This window comes from Oncorhynchus keta, chromosome 19, assembly GCF_023373465.1.
Source record: "Oncorhynchus keta strain PuntledgeMale-10-30-2019 chromosome 19, Oket_V2, whole genome shotgun sequence".
NCBI lineage: Eukaryota > Metazoa > Chordata > Actinopteri > Salmoniformes > Salmonidae > Oncorhynchus > Oncorhynchus keta.
Genome location: NC_068439.1, coordinates 20,118,673 through 20,145,179, shown reverse-complemented (window position 1 = coordinate 20,145,179; position 26,507 = coordinate 20,118,673). Strand labels below are relative to the sequence as shown.

The window sequence follows — 26,507 nt, the reverse complement described above, 5'->3', positions numbered from 1 at the left end:
TGATTAATGAATGAATGCTCTCCAGCTACGTGGCTCTGCTCCCCTGCGCTGTCTGGCTCCTGCTGGCTCTCTGTTTCCTCCAGTTATTCATGAAGGACTGAGTCATCTGTCTGACCCATCGGGAGCCGCAGTCGTCGTCCTTCTCCTCTCGCATTTCTGTGCTCTCAGCATACCTGGCTGTGGCTTCACAATGTCCTCTCCTCCGCTCTCCCTGGGACCAAGGCTTTTGGCTGCTTAGCTATACGCGTGGCAGCACCAGTGGCAGAGACGTTTCTATTGGCTGTTGTTGTTGTGTTTCAGTTTCGGCGACTTGTTGTCGTTCACGCTGACAGCGTTTGTGGAGCTCATGGACCACGGCATCGTCTCCTGGGATACCTTCTCTGTCGCTTTCATCAAGAAGGTGCCTGCTCATTAAGTGTGTGTGTGGTGGGCGGGGCTGTGTGGTGGGCGGGGCTGTGTATGTGTGCTCTTCTGTCACCTTCATCAAGAAGGTACTCCAACAAACCAGTATCAAGTTGTTATAGATCATGTGTAAAAACCATGTGCTAAATGAGAAAGAAGGTGCACAAACAAACTAAGTCATGTTGAATTGCGGATCATGTGTACGAACAAACTGAAAAATATGAATTAGAAAGGTGCCTGCTCTCAAACAGTTTATAACATGTATTAACGCATGTTAATAACATGTTTGTAATACCACACACTGGAATTACATGATATTAAAGTGTTTGTAAACTTTGAAATACCTCTGAAATAGAGCCCATGTAGTCGCTGAATAACAATCCCCATGTGACTCTTTTATTTTTTATTTGTATGTGTCTTCTCGTCAGTTACTAACACTTCTCTATTGCAGATTGCAGGTTATGTGAACAAGTCAGCCATGGACACGGCTGTGCTGCAGCGGTCCCTGGCCATTCTGGAGTCCATGGTGCTCAACAGTCAGGACCTCTACCAGAAGGTGGCGCAAGAGATCACCATCGGACAGCTTATACCCCATCTGCAGGGGTGAGCGAGAGCCGCACGGTCAACTGCACTCAGCTATATTATAAAATGCCTGAGATATAAATTATCCCTATTTGCAGATTACCGTGAAACACTCTAACCTTTAGGAAGATTTGGCAAAATAGATTTGGGGCCATATGTATCATGTGTCTCAGAGTAGGAGTGCTAAACTAGTATCAGGTCCCCCCCCTGTCCATATAACCTTTTTCCTTACGATCGAAAAGGCCAAACTGATCCCAGGTCAGCACACCTACTCTAAGACGCTTGATATATCTCTATTGATCTAATGAACTTAAACTCTCTAGTGTCCATGATTGGGAAGTACTGTAACAGAAAGAACAGGAAAGTAATACATTGAGAAACATGGCAGATAGATCAAGTGTATGTGTCCCAAATGAAACCTGTTTCCCTTTTATAGTACTTGGAACAGGACCCATGGGGAATAGGGTTCCATTTGGGATGCGTCCTATATCCCTGAATGTGTAGTGAATAATAGGTTCAGCCCAGTGTGATTAGTACCGGCATGGCTGAGTAGCCACACTACTGACCACAACTACTGACCACATCCACACAACTACTGACCACATCCACACAACTACTGACCACATCTACTGACCACACCTACACAACTACTGACCACAACTACTGACCACATCTACTGACCACACCCACACAACTACTGACCACAACTACTGACCACATCCACCCAACTACTGACCACATCTACTGACCACATCTACTGACCACATCCACCCAACTACTGACCACATCCACACAACTACTGACCACACCTACACAACTACTGACCACAACTACTGACCACATCTACTGACCACACCCACACAACTACTGACCACAACTACTGACCACATCCACCCAACTACTGACCACATCTACTGACCACATCTACTGACCACATCCACCCAACTACTGACCACAACCACCCAACTACTGACCACATCTACTGACCACATCCACACAACTACTGACCACATCAACTGACTACATCCACACAACTGCTGACCACACCCCACACAACTACTGACCACATCCACACAACTACTGACAACATCTACTGACCACATCCACACAACTACTGACCACAACTACTGACCACATCCACACAACTACTGACCACATCCACACAACTACTGACCACATCCACACAACTACTGACCACATCCACACAACTACTGACCACAACTACTGACCACATCCACACAACTACTGACCACAACTACTGACCACATCCACACAACTACTGACCACATCCACACAACTACTGACCACATCTACTGACCACACCTACACAACTACTGACCACAACTACTGACCACATCCACACAACTACTGACCACATCCACACAACTACTGACCACATCTACTGACCACATCCACCCAACTACTGACCACATCTACTGACCACATCCACCCAACTACTGACCACAACCACCCAACTACTGACCACATCTACTGACCACATCCACACAACTGCTGACCACACCCCACACAACTACTGACCACACCCCACACAACTACTGACCACATCCACACAACTACTGACCACATCCACACAACTACTGACCACATCTACTGACCACATCCACACAACTACTGACCACATCCACACAACTACTGACCACATCTACTGACCACATCCACACAACTACTGACCACATCCACACAACTACTGACCACATCCACACAACTACTGACCACATCCACACGACTACTGACCACATCCACACAACTACTGACCGCATCTACTGAAAACGTCCACACAACTACTGACCACAACTACTGACCACATCCACACAACTACTGACCACATCTACTGAAAACGTCCACACAACTACTGACCACAACTACTGACCACATCCACACAACTACTGACCACAACTACTGTAACTATAACTATAGACAGTTGCATAAATTACTATAATTTAACTCCCCAACAGTAACTCTTGAACCGGTCAAGTTCGATACACCAAACCAAATGTTATATGTTCAGGCAATCCTAACTTTTCATCTACTGACTTTTTCAACACTACCACTACTATAACTATAACCAGTCAGTACCATTACTACTGTAGAGACGACCACTACTATAACTATAACCAGTCACGACCACTACTATAACTATAACCAGTCACTACCATTACTACTGTAGACACCACCACTACTATAACTATAACCAGTCAGTACCATTACTACTGTAGAGACGACCACTACTATAACTATAACCAGTCACGACCACTACTATAACTATAACCAGTCACTACCATTACTACTGTAGACACCACCACTACTATAACTATAACCAGTCACTACCATTACTACTGTAGACACGACCACTACTATAACCAGTCACTACCATTACTACTGTAGACACCACCACTACCATAACTATAACCAGTCACTATCACTACTATAACTATAACCAGTCACTATCACTACTATAACTATAACCAGTCACTATCACTACTATAACTATAACCAGTCACTACCACTACTATAACTATAACCAGTCACTACCATTACTATAACTATAACCAGTCACTACCATTACTACTGTAGACACCACCACTACTATAACTATAACCAGTCACTACCACGACTATAACCAGTCACTACCATTACTACTGTAGACACCACCACTACTATAACTATAACCAGTCACTACCATTACTACTGTAGACAGGACCACTACTATAACTATAACCAGTCACTACCACGACTATAACCAGTCACTACCATTACTACTGTAGACACCACCACTACTATAACTATAACCAGTCACTACCATTACTACTGTAGACACCACCACTACTATAACTATAACCAGTCACTACCATTACTACTGTAGACACCACCACTACTATAACTATAACCAGTCACTACCACGACTATAACCAGTCACTACCATTACTACTGTAGACACCACCACTACTATAACTATAACCAGTCACTACCACTACTATAACTATAACCAGTCACTACCATTATAACCAGTCACTACCATTACTACTATAGACAGGACCACTACTATAACTATAACCAGTCACTACCACGACTATAACCAGTCACTACCATTACTACTGTAGACACCACCACTACTATAACTATAACCAGTCACTACCATTACTACTGTAGACACCACCACTACTATAACTATAACCAGTCACTACCATTACTACTGTAGACACCACCACTACTATAACTATAACCAGTCACTACCACGACTATAACCAGTCACTACCATTACTACTGTAGACACCACCACTACTATAACTATAACCAGTCACTACCACTACTATAACTATAACCAGTCACTACCACGACTATAACCAGTCACTACCATTACTACTGTAGACACCACCACTACTATAACTATAACCAGTCACTACCACTACTATAACTATAACCAGTCACTACCACTACTATAACCAGTCACTACCATTACTACTGTAGACACCACCACTACTATAACTATAACCAGTCACTACCACTACTATAACTATAACCAGTCACTACCACGACTATAACCAGTCACTACCACTACTATAACATTTTTCATGGTTCTCTGTTGTTATCCATCTAATGACAGGACTGATCAGGACATTCAGACCTACACCATCGCTGTGATTAACGCCTTGTTCCTCAAGGCCCCAGAGGACAAGAGACAGGTAGGTTACACACCCTCATATACACGTATAGACATACACGCACACCCTCATATACACGCACGCACAGCCACACACACCCTCATATACACGCACGCACAGCCACACACACCCTCATATACACGCACGCACAGCCACACACACCCTCATATACACGTATAGACATACACACACACCCTCATATACACGTATAGACATACACACACACCCTCATATACAAGTATAGACATACACGCACACCCTCATATACACGCACGCACAGCCACACACACCCTCATATACACGCATGCACAGCCACACACACCCTCATATACACGCACGCACAGCCACACACACCCTCATATACACGCACGCACAGCCACACACACCCTCATATACACGCACGCACAGCCATACACACACACCCTCATATACACGCACGCACAGCCACACACACCCTCATATACACGCATGCACAGCCACACACACCCTCATATACACGCATGCACAGCCACACACACCCTCATATACACGCACGCACAGCCACACACACCCTCATATACACGCATGCACAGCCACACACACCCTCATATACACGCACGCACAGCCACACACACCCTCATATACACGCACGCACAGCCACACACACCCTCATATACACGCACGCACAGCCACACACACCCTCATATACACGCACGCACAGCCACACACACCCTCATATACACGCACGCACAGCCACACACACCCTCATATACACGCACGCACAGCCACACACACCCTCATATACACGCACTCACAGCCACCCTCATATACACGCACGCACAGCCACACACACCCTCATATACACGTATAGACATACACGCACGCACAGCCACACACACCCTCATATACACGCACGCACAGCCACACACACCCTCATATACACGCACGCACAGCCACACACACCCTCATATACACACACGCACAGCCACACACACCCTCATATACACGCACGCACAGCCACACACACCCTCATATACACCTATAGACATACACGCACACACAGCCACACACACCCACATATACACCGATAGACATACACGCACGCACAGCCACACACACCCTCATATACACGCATAGACATACACGCATGCACAGCCACACACACCCTCATATACACCTATAGACATACACGCACGCACAGCCACACACACCCTCATATACACGCATAGACATACACGCATGCACAGCCACACACACCCTCATATACACCTATAGACATACACGCACACGCAGCCACACACACCCTCATATACACGCATGCACACACAGCCACACACACCCTCATATACACGTATAGACATACACGCACGCACAGCCACACACACACACATGAACGCTCATACATACACGCACGCACAGCCACACACACATGAATGCTCATACATACACGCACGCACAGCCACACACACACACACACATGTACGCTCATACATACACGCGCGTGCTCATGCACACACTCATACGCAGTCATATATACTCACACACATGAGCACTCATACATACATACCTGTGCACACACACACACACACACCACACACACACACTCATACACAGTTACATACACACACACACACCTTTGTCTCTTATTGTGGGGACCATGGTTTACTGCGTGGCTGTGGGTGGCAGGAAGGATAAATGCATTCTGGATCTTGAGGAGGACTGATTCATATGCATCAGAGTGCGAAAGGGTTCAGTCCAATCTCCCTTCTGCTGACTCTGGATGGGACTGGTACAACAAGTTCAAAACATGCCTTACATTTCAGACAAGGGTATGCATATCCCGTTCTGAAACACCCTTGTAGATTTGGGTCACAGCCAGGGTCAGCCATTATCAACAGCGACCCTGGAGAAATTAGGGGGGGGGGGTGTACGTATCCTTGTTTGTCCCTTTCGTCCTGGCCTTAAACAGTGCAGTAATACGTCTCCTTTAGGGCGATAAGCGTTCCCCTCTACCTCTGCTCAGTAGAGATAAAGATGGGCCCTGGTCAAAAGTAGAGCACTATAAAGGGAATAGGATGCACACCCTCTCTCAGCTCCGATGACGTCTCCCACCGTTCTTCTCCGTGGGCTAGCCTTTTACACGCTGGGCTCTAACCAATCAGACAAGGCCTAGCTGTCATCAGAAATAGGCCCTCCCAATAGAGGGAAACAGTGTTAACTAAAATAATCCTCACATTGTTAATGCTCACTTTTGTTGTTTTTCTTTGTGAAACATTGATTTGCAATCTATTCTACACTAAAGCACAAATAAAAGCGGTATACCTTTTATCAGCGTACCTTTTTAGACTCGTTACTGCAGGGTTCCCCAACTATTTGGCCCCGCACGTTTTCTGAGCAAAACAAATTGATAAATATATATTTACATTTTTGGACATACGACTGTAAAAACACCAGCAAATCAGCGGCAAGTGATTTGAATTTTGGATCGTATACAAATGTAAGCCAGGTTTGAAATGATTATGTTTAAGTCAAATACTATATCTGTTTGGGATTCTTCCGCAGTCTACAAATGATTTTTAAATATGTTCCCGGCCCCCTGACCATCCGCTTAAGAAAACATTGTCCCGAGGCTGAATCTAGTTGATGATCTCTGCATTACTGCATTACATTTCTGTGTTGTAAGCTGTATAGAAGAAGGCCAGCATGTGCTGGAGCATCATTTCACTAGAAGGGTGACACACAATATTCCCGAATCTAATGGGAACCAAAGGGTTTGGCTGTGTGTTTGAGGATCGGGGGGGGAAGATAACTGCTACACACCATAGCTGTCATAATGATCTGCACCACTAACAAAAATATGCCTTTTCACTTCTCTTCCTCTTTTCTGTCTCGACTCACCCCCTTCTTCTCTCTCTCTATCTGACTCTTCTTTCCTCACTGCACTCGTAATGGTAGTTTGATGAGAGCAGTGTGAACATCCTTGATTGTCCTCTGACAGTAAGTGTACTTTGATTAGCGACCTTTTCTAGCCTCCAGTAGATGAAGTGTGTCATTAAAAACCACCACTGGCTGGGAGGTCTAATTCATCAAACGGAGACAGAGAGACACTTTTTGGTCTCTCCAGAAGTTTATAGTGTCTCCACCAAGAACATTTATATTTTCTGTCCATAATCCACTTTTATTTTAATATAGAGCTTCCTGAAAGAAAAATGTGTTTTCTGTGTAATGGATATGTATATTATAATATACCTGACTTACTTTCTCCCCTCTCCCTCCTCCTCTCTCTTCTTTTCTTTCTCTCTCCTGTCTCTCTCGCTCCATTCTCTCTGTCTCTCTGTCTCTCTCTCTTTCTGTGTGTGTGTGTGTAGGAGATGGCCCATATTCTAGCCCAGAAGCAGCTGCGTTCCATCATACTGAGTGTAAGTGTGTCTAGTCATATGCCCTCCATCTGTACCTCTCCTCTGCATCACTGGTTTTAATCTTTCTCTCTTGTTCCCTCGCTTCCTGTTTATCGCACAGCTCCAATGTGATATCATATCACAGAGAAATGTCACACTCGCAAACATCTTACAAATTTGTCTGCCTTTCTCTCTCTCTCTGCCATTCTCTTCTCTCTGCCTTTTGCTCTCTCTCACTCTCTCTGCCTTTAGCTCACTCTCTCTGCCTTTCTCTCTCTCTCTGCCTTTCTCTCTCTCTCTGCCTTTCTCTCTCTCTCTCTCTGCCTTTCTCTCTCTCTCTCTCTCTGCCTTTCTCTCTCTCTCTCTCTCTCTCTCTCTCTCTCTCTCTCTCTCTCTCTCTCTCTCTCTCTCTCTCTCTCTGCCTTTCTCTCTCTGCCTTTCTCTCTCTCTCTCTCTGCCTTTCTCTCTTACTCTCTCTGCTTTTCTCTCTCTCTATGCCTCTGCTTTTCTCTCTCTCCCGCTGCCTTCCTCTCTCTGCCTTCCTCTCTTTCCTCTCCCCCTCTTTCTCTCTATCTTTACTTTCTATTTCCCTGTTAATTTCTCTCTTTTTCTCCCCTTTCCTCTAGAATGTGATCCGGAGCCCTAAGCCAATCAATGATGAAATGGCCCACCAGCTGTATGTGCTGCAGGTCCTGACCTTTAACCTCTTAGAGGACCGCATGATGACCAAGATGGACCCTCAGGACCAGGTTCAGTACAGTAGGCCTCTCAACTCAATGTCCCCCAAGTTGTTGATCACATTTTAAAAGCCATAGGCCTTATCAAATAGTATTTTTACAGATGAGCCCTGAATTATATACACTACAGAAAATACACACATCGAAATATAAATACAAAATGCAAGCAGAAAGAAAAACATAAACTAAAACATTAATCAGTAAGAAGGTCCTCAATCAGCTTTCTGAATCAAATGTAAGAATTTTTTAAAGATCAATCCACAAATTAGGTGCAAGATCACAAACATGTACCGAACTACTACATGTACACTACATGTACCGAACTACTACATGTACACTACATGTACCGAACTACTACATGTACACTACATGTACCGAACTACTACATGTACACTACATGTACCGAACTACTACATGTACACTACATGTACCGAACTACTACATGTACACTACATGTACCGAACTACTACATGTACACTACATGTACCGAACTACTACATGTACACTACATGTACCGAACTACTACATGTACACTACATGTACCGAACTACTACATGTACACTACATGTACCGAACTACCACATGTACCGAACTACCACATGTACCGAACTACTACATGTACACTACATGTACCGAACTACCACATGTACCGAACTACCACATGTACCGAACTACTACATGTACCGAACTACCACATGTACCGAACTACTACATGTACCGAACTACCACATGTACCGAACTACTACATGTACCGAACTACTACATGTACCGAACTACTACATGCACACTACATGTACCGAACTACTACATGCACACTACATGTACCGAACTACCACATGTACACTACATGTACCGAACTACTACATGTACACTACATGTACCGAACTACTACATGTACACTACATGTACCGAACTACTACATGCACACTACATGTACCGAACTACTACATGTACCGAACTACTACATGTACCGAACTACTACATGTACCGAACTACCACATGTACCGAACTACCACATGTACACTACATGTACCGAACTACTACATGCACACTACATGTACCGAACTACTACATGCACACTACATGTACCTACTACATGAAACTACTACATGCACACTACATGTACCGAACTACTACATGCACACTACATGTACCGAACTACTACATGCACACTACATGTACCGAACTCAATGGAGACCAAAGGAATTTCCAAAGTTAGCCATCCCTGAGACCGGGTGTGGTAACTCGTATGTCTAAAGTTTAGTAATGATGTTAGGTACAGTGGGACTATTTGTAAAAGGGCTTTATAAATGAAAACAGCAATGTATCAACCTACGTGACATCAAAGAGGACCACCCTACGTGACATCAAAGAGGACCACCCTACGTGACATCAAAGAGGACCACCCTACGTGACATCAAAGAGGACCACCCTACGTGACATCAAAGAGGACCACCCTACGTGACATCAAAGAGGACCACCCTACGTGACATCAAAGAGGACCACCCTACGTGACATCAAAGAGGACCACCCTACGTGACATCAAAGAGGACCACCCTACGTGACATCAAAGAGGACCACCCTACGTGACATCAAAGAGGACCACCCTACGTGACATCAAAGAGGACCAACCTGGTAGAGAATGCGTGACATCAAAGAGGACCAACCTACGTGATCAGAGGACACCCTCATCAAGAGGACCACCAACTTTCTGGTCAAAGAGGACCACCCTACGTGACATCAAAGAGGACCACCCTGGTACGTGACATCAAAGAGGACCACCCTTTCGTGACATCAAAGAGGACCACCCTACGGTGACATCAAAGAGGACCACCCTAGAGAATGCAGTGACATCAAAGAGGACCACCCTTTCTGGTACGTGACATCAAAGAGGACCACCCTGGTAGAGAATGCGTGACATCAAAGAGGACCACCCTTTCGTGACATCAAAGAGGACCACCCTAGAGGATGCGTGACATCAAAGAGGACCACCCTTTCGTGACATCAAAGAGGACCACCCTACGTGACATCAAAGAGGACCACCCTACGTGACATCAAAGAGGACCACCCTAGAGGATGCGTGACATCAAAGAGGACCAACCAACTTTCTGGTAGAGAATGCAGTGATGACATCACAGAGGGCCAGCCAACTTTCTGGTAGATGATGCAGTGATGACATCACAGAGGGCCAACCAACTTTCTGGTAGAGGATGCAGTGATGACATCAGAGGGCCAACCAACTTTCTGGTAGAGGATGCAGTGATGACATCACAGAGGGCCAACCAACTTTCTGGTAGAGGATGCAGTGATGACATCACAGAGGGACAACCAACTTTCTGGTAGAGGATGCAGTGATGACATCACAGAGGACCAACCAACTTTCTGGTAGAGAATGCAGTGATGACATCAGAGGGCCAACCAACTTTCTGGTAGAGAATGCAGTGATGACATCACAGAGGGCCAACCAATTTTCTGGTAGAGAATGCAGTGATGACATCACAGAGGGCCAGCCAACTTTCTGGTAGATGATGCAGTGATGACATCAGAGGGCCAACCAACTTTCTGGTAGAGGATGCAGTGATGACATCACAGAGGGCCAACCAACTTTCTGGTAGAGGATGCAGTGATGACATCACAGAGGGCCAACCAACTTTCTGGTAGAGGATGCAGTGATGACATCACAGAGGGCCAACCAACTTTCTGGTAGAGGATGCAGTGATGACATCACAGAGGGACAACCAACTTTCTGGTAGAGGATGCAGTGATGACATCACAGAGGGCCAACCAACTTTCTGGTAGAGGATGCAGTGATGACATCACAGAGGGCAACCAACTTTCTGGTAGAGGATGCAGTGATGACATCACAGAGGGCCAACCAACTTTCTGGTAGATGATGCAGTGATGACATCACAGAGGGCCAACCAACTTTCTGGTAGAGGATGCAGTGATGACATCACAGAGGGCCAACCAACTTTCTGGTAGAGAATGCAGTGATGACATCACAGAGGGCCAACCAATTTTGATCTGGTAGAGAATGCAGTGATGACATCACAGAGGGCCTCTGAATTAGCAGCCAACTTTTAGCTGGTAGATGATGCAGTGATGACATCAGAGGGCCAACCAACTTTCTGGTAGAGGATGCAGTGATGACATCACAGAGGGCCAACCAACTTTCTGGTAGAGGATGCAGTGATGACATCACAGAGGGACAACCAACTTTCTGGTAGAGGATGCAGTGATGACATCACAGAGGGACAACCAACTTTCTGGTAGAGGATGCAGTGATGACATCACAGAGGGACAACCAACTTTCTGGTAGAGGATGCAGTGATGACATCACAGAGGGCCAACCAACTTTCTGGTAGAGGATGCAGTGATGACATCACAGAGGGACAACCAACTTTCTGGTAGAGGATGCAGTGATGACATCACAGAGGGCCAACCAACTTTCTGGTAGAGGATGCAGTGATGAATACTAAAATTGTCACCCATAATAAAGGGCAGTGCGCTTTGATAAACGGCATCTAACGGCTTTAATGAAGTGGAAGCGAACTCATCAAGGTGCTTTTTAAATGACAGCTTTTCATCTATCTAGTTGCCAAGATATTTGTAAGCAGGGACACTATCAATATGGACACCATGCAAAGTGCATATGCTTATCAAAATAATATTTTTATGCGCTCTGGAGAACATATTTAGTTTTACCTGCATTTAGTACTAATTGCAGGTCAATAACACATGTCTGTAATACAATAAAGGCTGAGTGTAGTTCAGATAGAGCCTGGTCAACCGTGGGGGAAATATCATACACAACAGTGTACATCGGCGTACAAGTGCAGGTTACAAGTTTTTACGGACAAGTCAATATTGTTATTGTAAACAGTAAAAAGTACAGGATGCAGAATCGACCCCTGCGGGACACCTTTCGTAATATCCAGGAAATCGGATTTAACACCATCAGTAGATATATACTGAGTTCTATCTGTCAAGTCATTTTTAATGCAGTGACATGCAGCCTGGTCTTGGCCAATTGAGGAAAGCCTCTGAATTAACAGTGAGTGATCAACAGTATGGAAAGCCTCTGAATTAGCAGTGAGTGATCAACAGTATGGAAAGCCTCTGAATTAGCAGTGAGTGATCAACAGTATGGAAAGCCTCTGAATTAGCAGTGAGTGATCAACAGTATGGAAAGCCTCTGAATTAGCAGTGAGTGATAAACAGTATGGAAAGCCTCTGAATTAGCAGTGAGTGATCAACAGTGTGTAAAGCCTCTGAATTAGCAGTGAGTGATCAACAGTATGTAAAGCCTTTGAATTAACAGTGAGTGATCAACAGTATGGAAAGCCTCTGAATTAGCAGTGAGTGATCAACAGTATGGAAAGCCTCTGAATTAACAGTGAGTGATCAACAGTATGGAAAGCCTCTGAATTAGCAGTGAGTGATCAACAGTATGGAAAGCCTCTGAATTAGCAGTGAGTGATCAACAGTATGGAAAGCCTCTGAATTAGCAGTGAGTGATCAACAGTATGTAAAGCCTCTGAATTAGCAGTGAGTGATCAACAGTATGGAAAGCCTCTGAATTAACAGTGAGTGATCAACAGTATGTAAAGCCTCTGAATTAGCAGTGAGTGATCAACAGTATGTAAAGCCTTTGAATTAACAGTGAGTGATCAACAGTATGGAAAGCCTCTGAATTAGCAGTGAGTGATCAACAGTATGGAAAGCCTCTGAATTAACAGTGAGTGATCAACAGTATGTAAAGCCTCTGAATTAGCAGTGAGTGATCAACAGTATGGAAAGCCTCTGAATTAGCAGTGAGTGATCAACAGTATGTAAAGCCTTTGAATTAACAGTGAGTGATCAACAGTATGGAAAGCCTCTGAATTAGCAGTGAGTGATCAACAGTATGGAAAGCCTCTGAATTAGCAGTGAGTGATCAACAGTATGGAAAGCCTCTGAATTAGCAGTGAGTGATCAACAGTATGGAAAGCCTTTGAATTAGCAGTGAGTGATCAACAGTATGGAAAGCCTCTGAATTAGCAGTGAGTGATCAACAGTATGGAAAGCCTCTGAATTAGCAGTGAGTGATCAACAGTATGGAAAGCCTCTGAATTAGCAGTGAGTGATCAACAGTATGTAAAGCCTCTGAATTAGCAGTGAGTGATCAACAGTATGTAAAGCCTCTGAATTAGCAGTGAGTGATCAACAGTATGGAAAGCCTTTGAATTAGCAGTGAGTGATCAACAGTATGGAAAGCCTTTGAATTAACAGTGAGTGATAAACAGTATGTAAAGCCTTTGAATTAACAGTGAGTGATGAACAGTATGTAAAGCCTTTGAATTAACAGTGAGTGATCAACAGTATGTAAAGCCTTTGAATTAGCAGTGAGTGATCAACAGTATGTAAAGCCTTTGAATTAACAGTGAGTGATGAACAGTATGTAAAGCCTTTGAATTAACAGTGAGTGATCAACAGTATGTAAAGCCTTTGAATTAGCAGTGAGTGATCAACAGTATGGAAAGCCTCTGAATTAGCAGTGAGTGATCAACAGTATGGAAAGCCTCTGAATTAGCAGTGAGTGATCAACAGTATGTAAAGCCTCTGAATTAGCAGTGAGTGATCAACAGTATGGAAAGCCTCTGAATTAACAGTGAGTGATCAACAGTATGGAAAGCCTCTGAATTAGCAGTGAGTGATCAACAGTATGGAAAGCCTCTGAATTAACAGTGAGTGATCAACAGTATGGAAAGCCTCTGAATTAGCAGTGAGTGATCAACAGTATGGAAAGCCTCTGAATTAGCAGTGATCAACAGTGATCAATTAACAGTAGTGATAAAGCCCTTTGAATTAACAGTGAGTGATCAACAGTATGGAAAGCCTTTGAATTAATTAGCAGTGAGTGATCAACAGTATGTAAAGCCTCTGAATTAACAGTGAGTGATCAACAGTATGTAAAGCCTTTGAATTAACAGTGAGTGATCAACAGTATGTAAAGCCTCTGAATTAGCAGTGAGTGATCAACAGTATGGAAAGCCTCTGAATTAACAGTGAGTGATCAACAGTATGTAAAGCCTCTGAATTAGCAGTGAGTGATCAACAGTATGTAAAGCCTTTGAATTAACAGTGAGTGATCAACAGTATGGAAAGCCTCTGAATTAGCAGTGAGTGATCAACAGTATGGAAAGCCTCTGAATTAACAGTGAGTGATCAACAGTATGGAAAGCCTCTGAATTAGCAGTGAGTGATCAACAGTATGTAAAGCCTCTGAATTAGAATGATCAACAGTGAGTGATCAACAGTATGGAAAGCCTCTGAATTAGCAGTGAGTGATCAACAGTATGGAAAGCCTCTGAATTAGCAGTGAGTGATCAACAGTATGGAAAGCCTCTGAATTAGCAGTGAGTGATCAACAGTATGGAAAGCCTCTGAATTAGCAGTGAGTGATCAACAGTATGTAAAGCCTTTGAATTAACAGTGAGTGATCAACAGTATGGAAAGCCTATGGAAAAGCCTCTGAATTAGCAGTGAGTGATCAACAGTAAAGCCTGGATCAACAGTAAGCCTTGAATTAGCAAGCCTTAGCAGTGAGTGATCAACAGTATGGAAAGCCTCTGAATTAGCAGTGAGTGATCAACAGTATGGAAAGCCTCTGAATTAGCAGTGAGTGATCAACAGTATGGAAAGCCTTTGAATTAGCAGTGAGTGATCAACAGTATGTAAAGCCTCTGAATTAACAGTGAGTGATCAACAGTATGTGCAGCCTTTGAATTAACAGTGAGTGATCAACCGTATGTAAAGCCTTTGAATTAACATTGAGTGATCAACAGTATGTAAAGCCTCTGAATTAGCAGTGAGTGATCAACAGTATGTAAAGCCTTTGAATTAACAGTGAGTGATCAACAGTATGGAAAGCCTTTGAATTAGCAGTGAGTGATCAACAGTATGGAAAGCCTCTGAATTAGCAGTGAGTGATCAACAGTATGGAAAGCCTCTGAATTAGCAGTGAGTGATCAACAGTATGGAAAGCCTTTGAATTAGCAGTGAGTGATCAACAGTATGTAAAGCCTCTGAATTAACAGTGAGTGATCAACAGTATGTAAAGCCTTTGAATTAACAGTGAGTGATCAACAGTATGTAAAGCCTTTGAATTAACATTGAGTGATCAACAGTATGTAAAGCCTTTGAATTAGCAGTGAGTGATCAACAGTATGTAAAGCCTCTGAATTAACAGTGAGTGATCAACAGTATGTAAAGCCTCTGAATTAACAGTGAGTGATCAACAGTATGTAAAGCCTCTGAATTAACAGTGAGTGATCAACAGTATGTAAAGCCTCTGAATTAGCAGTGAGTGATCAACAGTATGTAAAGCCTCTGAATTAGCAGTGAGTGATCAACAGTATGTAAAGCCTCTGAATTAACAGTGAGTGATCAACAGTATGTACAGCCTCTGAATTAACAGTGAGTGATCAACAGTATGTGCAGCCTTTGAATTAACAGTGAGTGATCAACCGTATGTAAAGCCTTTGAATTAACATTGAGTGATCAACAGTATGTAAAGCCTCTGAATTAGCAGTGAGTGATCAACAGTATGGAAAGCCTCTGAATTTGCAGTGAGTGATCAACAGTATGGAAAGCCTTTGAATTAACAGTGAGTGATAAACAGTATGTAAAGCCTTTGAATTAACAGTGAGTGATGAACAGTATGTAAAGCCTTTGAATTAACAGTGAGTGATCAACAGTATGTAAAGCCTCTGAATTAGCAGTGAGTGATCAACAGTATGGAAAGCCTCTGAATTAGCAGTGAGTGATCAACAGTATGGAAAGCCTCTGAATTAGCAGTGAGTGATCAACAGTATGTAAAGCCTCTGAATTAGCAGTGAGTGATCAACAGTATGGAAAGCCTCTGAATTAACAGTGAGTGATCAACAGTATGGAAAGCCTCTGAATTAACAGTGAGTGATCAACAGTATGGAAAGCCTCTGAATTAGCAGTGAGTGATCAACAGTATGGAAAGCCTCTGAATTAGCAGTGAGTGATCAACAGTATGTAAAGCCTTTGAATTAACAGTGAGTGATCAACAGTATGGAAAGCCTTTGAATTAACAGTGAGTGATCAACAGTATGGAAAGCCTCTGAATTAGCAGTGAGTGATCAACAGTATGTAAAGCCTCTGAATTAGCAGTGAGTGATCAACAGTATGGAAAGCCTCTGAATTAACAGTGAGTGATCAACAGTATGTAAAGCCTCTGAATTAGCAGTGAGTGATCAACAGTATGTAAAGCCTTTGAATTAACAGTGAGTGATCAACAGTATGGAAAGCCTCTGAATTAGCAGTGAGTGATCAACAGTATGGAAAGCCTCTGAATTAACAGTGAGTGATCAACAGTATGTAAAGCCTCTGAATTAGCAGTGAGTGATCAACAGTATGTAAAGCCTTTGAATTAACAGTGAGTGATCAACAGTATGTAAAGCCTTTGAATTAGCAGTGAGTGATCAACAGTATGTAAAGCCTCTGAATTAACAGTGAGTGATCAACAGCCTTTGACAGGTCAATGAAGCGGGCAGCACAACATTGCCTTTTATCCATACAGTTAACCACATAATTTATAACTAGGGATGTAGCAGAGATAGTGCTATGACCTGGATACTCATTACCAGTGATATCAAACAGTGAAAGTTCTCTGTAACGAACCACTTACTTTAGAATAATGCTTATGTTTTGTTATGTTTTCTTGTTTTTACTGTGTATTTATATCTGAATGCTTTTTCCTCTTATGTCTGCCTAGGCCCAAAGAGACATCATCTTTGAGCTGCGCAGAATTGCGTTCGACGTGGAGTGTGAGCCGAACAACAGTGGCAGCATCGAGAAGAGGAAGTCCATGTACACCCGGGACTACAAGAAGCTGGGCTTCATTGTAAGTCACACACACACACAAACATCTGCAAAACTGGGCCTCATTATACATCACAAGAAAAATGTTTGAGCCTCTGCATCCCCAAAACTTCCGCTGTTGGACTTAGATTTTGATGTCGGTATAGGAGACCCATAGGCAAGACATGTTCTTCAGTAGTGGAGCTCTTTTATTTATTTATTTATTTTTAACTAGTAGGGAGAGGACTGGGACACTGTCAGATAAGGGGATGGCATGGCAGCTGAATCCAGCCCTGTGTATGTGTGGCGTGATACCCAACTACACACACAGACACACGCTAACCCTCTGGCTTTACAGCCTTACAGACAGTACACACACAGAGGACTACAGCAGAATGCAGCTATGCTAAATGGCGTATTCACACAAACAGCTACCGCAGGGTGGAGATGGAGTAAGAAAACAAGCCCCCTCCCTGAGTACTGTTGCTAATTGGTTTAGAAGATGACATGTTGCTCTGTGCTGCCTCGCTGTGTCTGGAAGGAGGAAGTGTGGCCCCCATGAGAGCTCTCTCTCTCTCTCTGCTCTCTCTCTTCTCTCCCTCCCTCTCTCTCTCGCTCTCTCTCTCTCTGCTCTCTCTTCTCTTTTCTCTGCTCTCTCTCTCTCTTCTCTCTGTCTATTCTGTCTATTCTGTCTCTCTGCCTCTCTGCCTCTCTCTCTCTCGGCTCTCTCTTCTCTTTTCTCTCTCTGCTCTCTCTTCTCCTTTCTCTCTCTGCTCTCTCTTCTCTTTTCTCTCTCTCTGCTCTCTCTGCTCTCTTCTCTCCCTTCTCTCTCTCGCTCTCCCTCTCTCTCGCTCTCCCTCTCTCTCGCTCTCTCTTTCTCTGCTCTCTCTCTTTTCTCTCTCGCTCGCTCGCTCTCTCTGCTCTCTTCTCTCTCTTCTCTCTCTCCCTCTCTCTCGCTCTCTCTCTCTCTCTCTCCCCCTCTGCTCTCTCTGCTCTCTTCTCTCTTCTCTCTCTCCCTCTCTCTCGCTCTCTCTCTCTCTCGCTCTCTCTCTCTCTCTCTCTCTCTCTCTGCTCTTTTCTCTCTCTCTGCTCTCTCTGCTCTCTTCTCTCGCTCTCTCGCTCGCTCTGCTCTCTCTGCTCTCTCTTCTCTTTTCTCGCTCTCTGCTCTCTCTGCTCTGCTCTCTCTGCTCTCTCTGCTCTCTTCTCTCTCTCTCTCTCGCTCTCTCTCTCTCGCTCTCTGCTCTCTCGCTCTCTCGCTCTCTCTCTCTCTCTCTCTCTCTCTCTCTCGCTCTCTCTCTCGCTCTCTCGCTCTCTCGCTCTCTCGCTCTCTCGCTCTCTCGCTCTCTCTCTGCTCTCTCTCTGCTCTCTCGCTCTGCTCTCTTCTCTCTCTTCTCTCTCTCTCTCTTCTGCTCTGCTCTCTCTCTCTCTTTCTCTCTCTTCTCTGCTCTCTCTCTCTTCTCTCTCTCTCTGTCTCTGTCTCTGTCTCTGTCTCTCTCTCTCTTCTCTCTCTTCTCTCTCTTCTCTCTCTTCTCTCTCTCTCTGTCTCTTCTCTCTCTTCTGTCTCTTCTGTCTCTCTTCTCTCTCTTCTCTCTCTTCTCTCTCTTCTCTCTCTTCTCTCTCTCTCTCTCTCTCTCTCTCTCTCTCTCTCTCTCTCTCTCTCTCTCTCTCTCTCTCTCTCTCTCTCTCTCTCTCTCTCTCTCTCTCTCTCTCTCTCTCTCTCTCTCTCTCTCTCTCTCGTTTATGAGCTGTGGCATATCGCTGTCGTATCCATGGTGAGGGGGAACTAAGCCCATCATTTCCTCTAAGTCCCTGAACTGTTAGGGGCTTGGCAGCTCGCTAAGACCCAAGTCACTCTGCTACGCTGCTGTGTGCTGCCCTAAGATAAGGCCTGACTTCATCTCTCCAGTGGTGTGGAAGACCCTGAAAATATCCCTCTGACTTTACAGGCTTGTACTCACATGCAAACACACGGTCACACACACAGTGTGAGGAAGCACAGCACAGTGTGAAGGTGGCTAGATACAGTTGATCTAGTGCTGTATCTAGAGGGCAGTAGTCTGTGAGATTCTATTAGTCTCCCTGGTAGACGGGGATCTTAGAGAGAACATGCTTATTTGGACTTGGTGAGGGAATTGCTAAAGGTTGTGGTTCTTCCTTTGGTCTGTCAGGAACAGTTACACAGCTGGATCTCTGGGACTCCTCCATGTTACTCTCTCTCCTTGTCATCTCTCTATGTCCTCCATTCACTCAGACAAGTTAGCATGCTGATGGAGAATAGAGATTAAAGTAGTCTCCCAATCAACCTTGTGTCTTATTCAGACTTGTCCTTGTCTTGTTTGTCTGATGACTCGCCTCTCTCTCTCCTCTCTACCCCTCTCTCCTCTCGACCTCCTCTCTACCTCTCTCTCTCCTCTCTACCTCTCTCTCCTCTCACTGTCTCTCTCGGCCCTCTCTTTCTCCTCTCTTTCTCCTCTCTCTCTCTGCTCTCTCTCTTTCCTCTATCTCCTCTCTACCTCTCACTCTCCTCTCTCACTCCTCTCTCTCTTTCTCTCTCTCTCATATATATATTAGAACCATGTGAACCCTGCTATGGACTTCACTCAGATTCCTCCTGGGATGCTGGCTCTGGATAACATGCTGTACTTCGCCAGACACCACCAGGATGCCTACATCAGGGTTAGTAGCTCTAACATACACACAGGCGCACACCCACACGCACACAATTCCTTTTGGTTTCCTTAGAGTCCATTACTTTGTGTCTAGTGTTCCTCTGCAGTGCCTTCTGCCGACCTAAACTCTTCACATCACACACACACACACACACACACACACACACACACACACACACACACACACACACACACTGTCTAAACACACACTCTCACTCCCTGGCCCATCCCTCACTCCATAGATTCACTGGGCTCTGACCAAACAGTCTGTCTGATGAAACACAATGCCAATATGTAGCCTTGGAATTCAGTCAAGCCAATACTATAGCATATGGCTATGTCCTCCTAGTATAAAACCTAATACACAGGCCGGCCCATCCCTCTCCCCAGCCTGCTGCTGTGACGAAACACGGCCAGCAATTCCCCAAATGAAACTGTCACCACGGCGATGATAAGGATGCTAATGTTTTCCAGTATGGACTTGTCGCTGCGGCAATGTTATAATTGGAGTGGATTTTTGGACATGGAGAATTGATTTATGAATTAAACACGCTGTGTACAAGCGCACCAGTTAAGGCTCAAACAAGGTTCAAATGGATAGTAGAGGCTTCTGTAATGGTTACGTACAAGGAAAGACATCTTGATCTAATAAAGTCAATGTCACATTGAGATTCAAATGTCTTTCAGACTTAACAGATAACATTCAGTATAATGTGCTGTACTTAATAATAACTATAATCTAATCTCTGGATGAATTACGATGGTACCATAGAGATAGGATAATCAACAACAAAAAAACAGTTTTCTGTCCCACTGGTAACCTTCTGCTGTCTCTGCTTTCCCTGTCCTGCTCCGCCTCTCCAAATGAATCATCTTGGTCAACTTTGACTTCAAAGTGTGTGTTTACCTGGATTAATGGGTCAAGGGTCATATGGTTTGAGTTCGTTACCAGCCCTGGTGGAGACGTCTATTTGTGTCTGTCTCTGTGACTGTCCGTCTGCGCCTGGTGGCTGTTAAACACTTTTATGACAAATGTATTTGCAAAACCGTTGGTGGATTGAGTGACTTTCTGTCCCTATTACAGATTGTTCTGGAGAACAGCAGTCGTGAGGACAAGCACGAGTGTCCGTTCGGCCGCAGCAGCATCGAGCTGACCAAGATGCTGTGTGAGACCCTTAAAGTGGGAGAGCTGCGTGAGTCTTTACTGGTGTTAACTATCCTCACCTCATTGTTCCTATTAGATCATATTGTCCAATAACAGACTATTGTTTTTGTAGCTACAGTGCAAAATGTTTTGCTAGGGTGTGCACTCATGAATACAACCGTGATTTACTGACAATGGTGTTCTGTAGATGGTATGGGTGCTGAGCAGTGGAGGCTGGTGAAAGAATCTATAGGAGGATGGACTCATTGTAATGGCAGGAATGGAATTAATGTAACAGAGTCAAACTAGATGCCCATGTGTTTGATACCGTTCCATGAATTCCATTCCAGCCATTACAATGAGCCCGTCCTCCTATAGCTCCTCCCACCAACCTCCTCTGGTGCGGAGTACCCGACAATATCTGTGTACAAATGTAAGAATTCAAACTAGGTGATGCACAGAATCTGTTTTTCTATTGGTTAGCCACATTCTGTTGCCCTCTGAATACAAACAATCAACAAAACACCAAAGAAAGAAACATATAAGTAGCATAGTACCAGGAGGTTTTCTGTGTTCACATTCTGCCTCATATAAGTAGCATAGTACCAGGAGGTTTTCTGTGTTCACATTCTGCCTCATATAAGTAGCATAGTACCAGGAGGTTTTCTGTGTTCACATTCTGCCTCATATAAGTAGCATAGTACCAGGAGGTTTTCTGTGTTCACATTCTGCCTCATATAAGTAGCATAGTACCAGGAGGTTTTCTGTGTTCATTCTGCCTCATATAAGTAGCATAGTACCAGGAGGTTTTCTCTGTGTTCACATTCTGCCTCATATAAGTAGCATAGTACCAGGAGGTTTTCTGTGTTCACATTCTGCCTCATATAAGTAGCATAGTACCAGGAGGTTTTCTCTGTGTTCACATTCTGCCTCATATAAGTAGCATAGTACCAGGAGGTTTTCTCTGTGTTCACATTCTGCCTCATATAAGTAGCATAGTACCAGGAGGTTTTCTGTGTTCACATTCTGCCTCATATAAGTAGCATAGTACCAGGAGGTTTTCTCTGTGTTCACATTCTGCCTCATATAAGTAGCATAGTACCAGGAGGTTTTCTCTGTATTCACATTCTGCCTCATATAAGTAGCATAGTACCAGGAGGTTTTCTCTGTGTTCACATTCTGCCTCATATAAGTAGCATAGTACCAGGAGGTTTTCTGTGTTCACATTCTGCCTCATATAAGTAGCATAGTACCAGGAGGTTTTCTGTGTTCACATTCTGCCTCATATAAGTAGCATAGTACCAGGAGGTTTTCTGTGTTCACATTCTGCCTCATATAAGTAGCATAGTACCAGGAGGTTTTCTGTGTTCACATTCTGCCTCATATAAGTAGCATAGTACCAGGAGGTTTTCTGTGTTCACATTCTGCCTCATATAAGTAGCATAGTACCAGGAGGTTTTCTGTGTTCACATTCTGCCTCATATAAGTAGCATAGTACCAGGAGGTTTTCTGTGTTCACATTCTGCCTCATATAAGTAGCATAGTACCAGGAGGTTTTCTCTGTGTTCACATTCTGCCTCATATAAGTAGCATAGTACCAGGAGGTTTTCTCTGTGTTCACATTCTGCCTCATATAAGTAGCATAGTACCAGGAGGTTTTCTGTGTTCACATTCTGCCTCATATAAGTAGCATAGTACCAGGAGGTTTTCTCTGTGTTCACATTCTGCCTCATATAAGTAGCATAGTACCAGGAGGTTTTCTGTGTTCACATTCTGCCTCATATAAGTAGCATAGTACCAGGAGGTTTTCTCTGTGTTCACATTCTGCCTCATATAAGTAGCATAGTACCAGGAGGTTTTCTGTGTTCACATTCTGCCTCATATAAGTAGCATAGTACCAGGAGGTTTTCTCTGTGTTCACATTCTGCCTCATATAAGTAGCATAGTACCAGGAGGTTTTCTCTGTGTTCACATTCTGCCTCATATAAGTAGCATAGTACCAGGAGGTTTTCTGTGTTCACATTCTGCCTCATATAAGTAGCATAGTACCAGGAGGTTTCTCTGTGTTCACATTCTGCCTCATATAAGTAGCATAGTACCAGGAGGTTTTCTGTGTTCACATTCTGCCTCATATAAGTAGCATAGTACCAGGAGGTTTTCTCTGTGTTCACATTCTGCCTCATATAAGTAGCATAGTACCAGGAGGTTTTCTCTGTGTTCACATTCTGCCTCATATAAGTAGCATAGTACCAGGAGGTTTTCTCTGTATTCACATTCTGCCTCATATAAGTAGCATAGTACCAGGAGGTTTTCTCTGTGTTCACATTCTGCCTCATATAAGTAGCATAGTACCAGGAGGTTTTCTGTGTTCACATTCTGCCTCATATAAGTAGCATAGTACCAGGAGGTTTTCTGTGTTCACATTCTGCCTCATATAAGTAGCATAGTACCAGGAGGTTTTCTCTGTGTTCACATTCTGCCTCATGATTTCCAAATCTGATTAGATAGTACTTAGTGCTCCCAATTTTAGCTCCAATAGCTCTCAATACTAAAGTGTGTGAGACTCATCGAGAGCAGCTCTCACCATTGACTTTTAACCCTATTGAGTGTTAGTGGAGGAATGCGATGTGGAGGGCACTTTGATGTACGAGGGTTAAAAGCATCATCGCTGTCTGTTTTCACATTAAGCCCAGCCATTCAGACAGAGAAATAACCTCCAGAGCATTTTTTTACCGTGAACTCGGTCTCCTGCAGTGAAGATAAAAGGAGCCATTATACTTTGTAATTGTGCTGGAGTTCATCAATTAGTGACGAAGTAAGTAGGCTTCAAGTGCGCCCTATTCCACCTCCTAATAGACAGTCTCTCTCTGGGACTTGCACTGCTCAGGGGGAGAAGAGCTGGGCACTCTCCTTATTGCATCATATAGGGCCGAATAGGAGCCCTATCTGCTAACTTCATTGTAGTGGGATGGGAAGGTTGTAAATGTGGCCTACCTAAATAAGTTCAAGCTAGATTTAGAAGTGATGCCTATACTGCTTTAAGAAAAAGATACCACTTTTTGTAAGGAACTGTGATGCATTGAAGAACTGATTAACACGTATGGTTAGGAAATACTTTTTCTCTCTGCATTGGTATCCAAAACCTTTGCAATTAAACTCAAACCCTGAAGCCTATATCCTATCTCTGATTTCCTTTTGGTATTCATGTCAGCTTTGACCGTGACTCTCATGCATGGTTCTGGCTAATCTGTGATAGCACTCTAACTCCAGTACCCATCATGCTCTGGAGCAGGGGTTCCCAACTCCGGTCCTCCAGTACCCCCACACTATATATTTTTGTTGTGGCCCCAGGCAAGCACACCTGATTCAACTAATCATCAAGCCCTCCATGAGATGAATCAGGTGTTTTTGTCCAGGACTACAACAATGTGTTAAGGGGAACTGGAGGACTGGAGTTGGGAAAACACTGCTTATAGGGAATAGAGCCACCATTAATATTGATGACCATGGAAAGGTCAGACACAGTATGCACTATGCCACAGTGTGTAGCAGGGTTGAGAGTCAATTCCATTTCAAGTCAGTCATTTCAGGAGGTCAATGGCAATTTTCAATTGATTAATAGATTTTCAATCCTATCAGTTGAAAACTGCCATTCATCTTCAATGAGGAGCTTTATCCAATCCCTAAATGTAATTCAGTTAGCTGTGTGTTGAGGGGTTAGGCAGTGACCCCAGAGCCCCTAGGTGTGACCCTACCTCTCTCTCCTTCTGTCTGGAGATAGGCTCCAATGGTCTGTGTCTGACAGGCCAATTTGTCTGCCCCCCCATCACTGTTTTCCCACCTAACACACACACACACACACACTGTCTGTCCACCTGCCCCCCCCTCACTGTCTGTCCCCCTGCCCCTTTTTTCTCACTCTGTCCTCATGCCCCCCTTCACTGTCTCCCCCTGCCCCCTTCTCTCACTCTGTCCCCATGCCCCCCTCTCTCACTGTCTGTCTCCCCAGGCATTTACAATAACACATTTTATTAGTAACAAGATGACAACATAGAATTTAGCATCATGTCTTGATTCAAAGTCTAAATGCAAACCAACAAGGAGAAGCGTAGCCCTTTAAAGAGTCATTTTGACACTTGGAGTTGCAGTCTGTATAACTCAACAGAGCATCCAAGCATCTGGACGTTTGGGGGAAATGGAAAAATGTAGTTTTAACATTCACAAATCAAAGTTATTATAGGAAAGGAGGGAGGACAGGATAGGTAAATGTCGTTAGATAAATCCATTCTGAGCCGTGCCCTGCAGCCCTTTAAATGATTTAAAAGTGCAAGGGCAGAGAAACTGACGCAACCCTCCACTCAGACACCAAAGCTTCATTAAATGAACTCTGAAATGGAAGCAGTGGCATAGTTCTTCATTAAATAGTAATGGTCTGCCTTTAAAAAAAACATAATAATATGAAAAAACGAAACCCCCGGTGTTAGAGTGGAGGAGAAAGTAGTGTTCAAAGCTCTCTCTCTTCACACATCCATTTGCTGGATAAAAATAGAAAGACGATAAGGAATTCATCTCAGTGCCAACCGTAACAATTTTTTTCTTGGATCATTCACTTTAGTTTGCCGATTTGAAATGCCAATAAACCTCTGGTGGGCCTTGGACTTCTTAATTCCCCATCTACCCAGACAAATCACACACAACAGGATTCTGGGAATGCTTGAGGCATCTTCTGGCCTTTCTAGTCTATTTTCTGTATCCCTCCACTATCCACTCTATCCCTCCACTATCCACTCTATCCCTCCACTATCCACTCTATCCCTCCACTATCCACTCTATCCCTCCACTATCCACTCTATCCCTCCACTATCCTTCTATCCCTCCACTATCCCCTCTATCCCTCCACTATCCACTCTATCCCTCCACTATCCACTCTATCCCTCCACTATCCAATCTATCCCTCCACTATCCACTCTATCCCTCCACTATCCCCTCTATCCCTCCAAAATCCACTCTATCCCTCCAAAATCCACTCTATCCCTCCTCTA

At 44.0% G+C, this 26,507-nt stretch overlaps 1 protein-coding gene and 1 long non-coding RNA gene across 7 annotated transcripts in view; both read left to right on the top strand.

Moving 5' to 3' along the window:
• LOC118397642 (engulfment and cell motility protein 1-like) overlaps positions 1–26,507 on the top strand; it is a 241,656-nt gene that overhangs the window by 115,727 nt on the left and 99,422 nt on the right. For all 4 annotated transcript variants that reach the window (XM_052469993.1, XM_052469990.1, XM_052469992.1 and 1 more), the window contains 8 exons: positions 301–400; positions 854–1,005; positions 4,610–4,688; positions 8,015–8,065; positions 8,671–8,793; positions 17,567–17,695; positions 20,224–20,328; positions 21,406–21,514. In XM_052469993.1, the coding sequence (XP_052325953.1) occupies positions 301–400; positions 854–1,005; positions 4,610–4,688; positions 8,015–8,065; positions 8,671–8,793; positions 17,567–17,695; positions 20,224–20,328; positions 21,406–21,514 (848 nt within the window). The remainder of the gene's footprint in view (positions 1–300; positions 401–853; positions 1,006–4,609; positions 4,689–8,014; positions 8,066–8,670; positions 8,794–17,566; positions 17,696–20,223; positions 20,329–21,405; positions 21,515–26,507) is intronic.
• LOC127909299 (uncharacterized) lies at positions 22,255–24,173 on the top strand. Of its 3 annotated transcripts, none has more exons than XR_008070658.1 (3): positions 22,255–22,422; positions 22,970–23,520; positions 23,773–24,173. It is a non-coding gene; the product is annotated as an uncharacterized LOC127909299 (long non-coding RNA). The 3 variants fall into 3 exon arrangements; XR_008070656.1 differs by having other exon boundaries at positions 22,255–22,573; XR_008070657.1 differs by lacking the exon at positions 23,773–24,173 and adding an exon at positions 23,571–23,668 and having other exon boundaries at positions 22,255–22,573; positions 22,970–23,420.